This window comes from Cibotium barometz, chromosome 47, assembly GCF_041138505.1.
Source record: "Cibotium barometz isolate CiBa-2024 chromosome 47, ASM4113850v1, whole genome shotgun sequence".
Taxonomy (NCBI): Eukaryota; Viridiplantae; Streptophyta; class Polypodiopsida; order Cyatheales; family Cibotiaceae; genus Cibotium; species Cibotium barometz.
Window position 1 is genome coordinate 7,343,578 of NC_141092.1, and position 6,000 is coordinate 7,349,577.

Below are 6,000 nucleotides of genomic sequence, written 5' to 3' on the forward strand. Positions count from 1 at the left end.
ATAGATAATCTTACATTGATATGATTAGAATTCTAGAATATGAATATGTTGATTGTTTGAACCACTCAAATCAAACGACAAATTCAACTTGTGACCATGGCCATCAAAACACTTGGTGATATTTCATTCATGTGGAGTCTATTTAACATTTGCATCAACAGACTCTGCAAACTCAGCCCATGCAACCCTATACTTTTCTATGTCAACAGTAGTAAAGGGGGCTGTTGTGCTATGCTCATAAACAAAACCACGAGCGAAGGCAATCAAAAGCTCATGATTGATGGACTCTCGGTGGTTCCCCCTATCCATCAATTGCCTCAGGTTGGCCCCTTCAAAGCTAAGCCCATGGTCGGTATGAAAATCGTGCTTTGTGTGATAATATCGCCTTAGCATGGGAAGCCCAAGAAATGGAGGTACCCAAAATGAGACGAGCCTGTTTTAGATGCCATTGTTGTGATCACCCTCTTTGAGATGACAACCTGAAAGCACATGAGGGCTCATGTTGCTGAAACAAGGAGAGCATGAATGGATATAAAACATGTAGTGAATCAAACCCTTAGCTAGACCACTAGAAAGTGCCAAAGCCATAGAGAAATATTCACAAGTTCTATCCTTATTTGGCAACCCTGTCCTAAGTCTTGATTTAAATCAGATAAGGGAGATCCCAAGGAATCATAAGAACAAAGCTTTTAGAAAAAACAATGGAGTGTTTCCAATAGATTAGAAATCGTGAAAGACTATGATAGCAAGATATTAAAGAAGAAACCTAGTCATTTCTAGTGACCTTAGCTTTTATCATCTCAAGATTCTATAAGTGAAAGGACCAAGATAAGTTCTATGAGCTCTTCTCAACCCTTATGTGATCTTATGTGCTCGTAGGAAGTCTTATGGGTCCTTATGATCTCATTCAATCTCTAACAAGATTTTTTGAAATTATATTAGCTCTTACATGAATTATATGAGCTCTTACATAAATTATGAGATCTTACATTAATTATGAGATCTTAAGAAATATTATGAGCTCGTGTATGGTCTTATGAGATCTTGAGAGCTTCTACCATACACACTGTGGTCATAAAAGCTAATCTAGACATTAAAGGATGATCACATTGATCTAGGAAATTTCATGACCTCATATATGGTCTTATGAGATCTTAAGAGCTTCTACCATACACTATGTGGTCATAAAATCCAAGCTTAGACATTATAAGGTGATCACATTAATCTAAATTGTATACATGCAAGCAAAATCATGGTAAAGATTACCACCTCAACATGGAAAGGGAGAAGCATAGTGGCAAATGTATATTAAGTTCAAAGAACTCTTATGAGCATAAAGTAACTCTTTTGTTCACTTTTACTTCTCAAATGATTCCTAGTCATGCAAGAAAAATCATGTTTATGACTACCGCCTTAATATGGAAAGGAAGAAGCACAATGGCAAATGTATATTAAGTTTAAAGAACTCTTATGAGCATAAAGCAACTCTTGTGTCCACTTTTACTTCTCTTATGAGCATAAAGCAACTATTGTGTCCACTTTTATTTTGAACTATTATAATTATTTATGGGCCAAGCACTCATGGCATGATATCTTTACTTTAAGACTCAAGTCTTTAAATATAATTCTATTTCCTAGCAAGTTCCTTGCTTCTTTAACTTGTCACTTGCATATGTGTTTTTGTAAGGTTTGACTTGGGTACCATAATAACGTTTTTTTGAATGCTAAAAACTTATTCTCATCTAAGTGACACGGAGTCATTGACAATTGGGGGCAAAAAATATCACTATTAGAGCTATAGCTGCACTGGTTTTGGCGGATTAATTTATCATGGCTATAGTTACGCTAGTGTAGCGCTAGTGTCTATCTCTTGCTCTCCTATCTTGGCATCTCCTATGTTAGTGCCAAAGATTCCTAGTTTTGAGATTGGGTTGGTGATTGGTTTAGATGACACAAGAAACATTGTATCTCCACAAAGTAGCAATCTAATGAGTGGGACACTAGCATCACTCTCTTAATGTTTCTCTCGCAGCTAGTATACCTAAGACTAGGAGAAAATTTGTTGTCTGGGTACATTCCTAGGGAACTTAGCTTTGATCATCTTAAAATATTATAAATAGTAGGACCAGGTTAAGTTTGATGAGCCCTTCTCAACCCTTATGTGATCCTATGGGCTCATAGAGGAAGTCTTATGGAACTTATGATCTCATTAGATCTCTAACAAGATTTTATTAAATTATATGAGATCTTACATAAATTATGAGATCTTAAGAAAGATCATGAACTCATGGATATGGTATTATGAGATCTTAAGAGGTTCTATAGCTACACTTTGAAAGCTATGTACGTAGCTTCTAACAAAACACTCACTCTTTCTCACCATTCCCATGCAAAATGTTCTTTCCCATTGTTTCGCAATATCAATACAATTCTTTTGTCCTATTTGTATATATTTTAACTTAGTGTAACTAGCTTAGTATGGTTTCCCAATTTATTTTTCGATTAATCAATTTGAAGTGGTGAGAGGTAACCTTAGAGATCCTTAGAGATGAAATCTTGACGTGTGGAAGGCTGGAGGTTCGGAGCTCTAGAGGTTTTCATATTTTGGAGAGTTCGGAGAGAGGCTTTAAATACATTGTGTGTAGTATTTTCTTGTCGGGCAATGACCTAGTGAAAGAGAGATAAAGGCTATTGTATATGTTTTTTTAATTTCAATTTACATTCAAAGAGACGTTTGACACAAAGTGAGAAAAAGAGATGGATATGAACACACTAAGAGGGGGAGAGAGGGAGACATTTTCGCTAAGGTGTAAAACCTTACTATAATCATTAATTACTGCTGCGACACATTAGAGAGAGATAATGATCTAAGGTTTTGGATTACGTATGAGAGGGAGAGAGAGAGAGAGAGAGAGAGAATATCTATCTGTTTGATGAGGAGAGAGAAAACCTTAGTTTTTAAGATAGGTGGTCGTTTAGCTTGAATATGGGCATGCTAGTATTGGTAAAATAATTCTCTTACTTTTTGATATAAGATGAGAGGACATACCTACATTTTAACGTATGTTACATTGAGTTTTTGTGTGTGTGTGTGTGTGTGTGTGAGAGAGAGAGAGAGAGAGAGAGAGAGAGAGAGAGAAGAAGAAGAAGAAGAAGAAGAAGCTCTTTTAACATCGTAGGAACAATCCCAAGAGACGAAATATGATCTATCCGATGGGAGTGAGATTCGAACACAAGATGTATTGAATAACAACTCCATATATGAGCTAACCAATCTACCACACATTGGGTGATAGAAAGGTGAGAGAGAGAGAGAGAGAGAGAGAAGAAGAAGAAGAAGAAGAAGAAGAATTTAAGTATTTCAATTTGTAATAATATTGATGTTTGAATAATTAAGTATAAAAGTTTTAAAGTAAATAATTTTTAAAAATAACTAATTTTTTAAATAACCATTTACTCATTTGTGGTTCAATTCTCCACATATGCAATTCATTCTCTAGGAAATTGTATTATCTAGATAATAGCCTATATTTCTTATTCATTCTCTATATAGAAAATTGAATTACCTAGATATTGGCCATATTGTGTATATAGTAAATTGAATTATCTAGATATTGGCTCACACTCTCTACATAGGAAATTTAATTACCTAGATACTAGTCCATATTTCCTATATATGAAATTGAATTACCTAGATATTGGCTCATACTCTCTATATAGGAAATTGAATTACCTAGATATAAGCCCATATTTCCTACATATAGAGGATTGAGTAAATGGGGAATACGATTGTCTAGATATATATAGGAAATTTCCATCAACATAACCAGGAAATCTCTCAAAATTTCCCATATATGGTAAAGTTGACTATATAGGGAATGAACAAAAGTGCCTTGTGTCATGGCTGCCGTTGGACGTTCTGCACGCCGAAGGAGACGTCCCGGTCCGTCATGAGGCCTCTATGTTGCTCATCCAGCAAAATTAAATATGGGCTTCCGCCGACCTGCTCTCACCTCCCATCATCAGCTCGCATGTCTGATTGCGTCAATCGAGTGGGCCTGACGGTTTGTGAGTCTAGTGGGTCTTTGAATTAGCCCTGGTGTGGTGACGTGGAGACGCTAAACGTGCATTGCTGCAAAAAGGATCACCTTCAATTATAGCATCCGTGTTATCTCGACGTGGGTCCTACAGCTGCGGCATCCGTGTTACCTCGTTGCAGAGTCTTGCCTTGTCCCCCTTCCTTCCTGCAAGCTGCTGCTCACAGTCTGAGCTCTCGCGGCTTCGAATTCCGTCCCCAACGTGCCATCCCATCCCTAGGGCCTCATATATAAGGAGTCCGTCCCCAACCTGCTGCGTCAATTATGTGGCAATTGCTACAATTATGTGGACTCTCCTCCCCCGCAGCATTAATATTGCCCCGCTTATCCCGCTGCTTCTCCTGCTTCTCATGGGTGCTCCGGCCCTGGCCTCCTACTACGGCGGCGGCGGCTCCGAGCAGAGCGGGTGGACCAACGCCCATGCCACTTTCTACGGCGGAAGCGACACCATGGGTACGTTATGAGCTGTTATTGCCATTTCAGTCGGCATGCTGTGGCTGATCAACCCTTGAACTGAAATTGAGATCGATTCCAGGTGGCGCTTGCGGCTACGGGGACCTCTACTCCTCGGGCTACGGCACAAACAGCGCCGCCCTCAGCACGGCGCTTTTCAACGCCGGCCTTAGCTGCGGCGCCTGCTTCGAGATCAAGTGCGATGTGGCCGCCGATCCCGAGTGGTGCCTCAGCGACGCCTCCGTACTGGTCACGGCCACCAACCTCTGCCCGCCCAACGACGCGCTGCGCAACAACGCGGGCGGCTGGTGCAACCCCCCGCTGCAGCACTTCGACATGGCGCAGCCGGCCTTCGAGAAGATCGGCGTCTACAGAGGCGGAATCGTTCCCGTGCTCTACCGGAGGGCTCCGTGCGTTAAAACGGGCGGCATCCACTTCACCATGAACGGCCACTCTTACTTCAACTTGGTGCTCGTCACCAACGTAGGCGGAGTTGGGGACGTCCGCGCCGTCTCCATCAAGGGCTCCAAGACCGGCTGGCAGCCCTTGAGCAGGAATTGGGGACAGAACTGGCAGAGCAACCCCTTGCTGGACGGCCAGAGCCTCTCCTTCCAGGTCACCACCAGCGACGGCACGACTCTCACCTCCTACGACGTCGCCCCCGCCGACTGGCACTTCGGCCAGACCTTCAGCGGCGACCAGTTCTAAGATATTATTCACCACTCCAACTAGCTTAGCTTCATGTGCGCCAACACCACCTCGGCTTGCTGGTGGTGGACCATACAGGTTGTGATCTAGCAAGTACTGTAGATTCGCATGCTGAGGCAGCAAAGCCGCCCGCTGCTGGTAGGAACATCATGGATGTGGCCGCCTTCTCTAATGTATTTTAGATCTCTCTCACGTAATCTCTCATCTATGAGTACAAATGTAAAAACTCAATCATTCTATATCAAGTTTGAAAACCTTATATGATATAAACTGGAATGCAAGTTCAAGTTTGGAAACCTTATGATATAAACTGTAATGCAAGTTCAAGTTTGGCAACTCTAATGCAAGTTCAAGATGTAAAAAAGAACTCCCCTTAGATTCACAAAGAAGAAGGGGAGTATAGCCGAACTTGAGAAGTTACCTCATATTTTAACATCAGTATATATCATTGAAAAAAAAAACAACACTCCACAATCCATCCCCATCACTACCATTACTTCTTTTTCTTTTCTTTTGCAACCACAGGGGGGATTGTTTTTCTGGCATATCCCCATGCTTCGACCAAACCTTAACTGTGGGTCTAGTGCCAACCGGGTTCTCAATAAAGGCAACAAATGTATGGTCGGTTTGCTTTTCTTTGCGGTACCATCTCCGAGTTTTAGGTCCGAATCTAGGAGGCCTATTCTTCTCAATCCAACATCTCACCTGTAGCCACCAATCCATCAATATTAGGGGAAGAACC

General features: G+C 41.2%; 2 protein-coding genes across 3 annotated transcripts in view; both read left to right on the forward strand.

Annotated features, from left to right (window-relative positions):
* LOC147611307 (expansin-A2-like) overlaps positions 1-5,439 on the forward strand; it is a 67,124-nt gene extending 61,685 nt beyond the window's left edge. Inside the window, exon 2 of the transcript XR_015263796.1 lies at positions 5,337-5,439. The gene's annotated coding sequence lies outside the window, so the exon portion shown is untranslated. The remainder of the gene's footprint in view (positions 1-5,336) is intronic.
* On the forward strand, positions 4,532-5,291 carry LOC147611310 (expansin-A2-like). 2 transcript variants are annotated; one of them, XM_086784872.1, is made up of 2 exons: positions 4,532-4,554; positions 4,622-5,291. In XM_086784872.1, the coding sequence occupies exons 1-2, from the start codon at positions 4,547-4,549 to the stop codon at positions 5,256-5,258; spliced, it is 645 nt and encodes a 214-aa protein (XP_086640998.1). In that variant the 5' UTR covers positions 4,532-4,546; the 3' UTR covers positions 5,259-5,291. The 2 variants fall into 2 exon arrangements, with proteins under 2 accessions (XP_086640998.1, XP_086641000.1); XM_086784874.1 differs by having other exon boundaries at positions 4,532-4,550; positions 4,633-5,291.
* Positions 5,440-6,000: the final 561 nt, after the last annotated feature.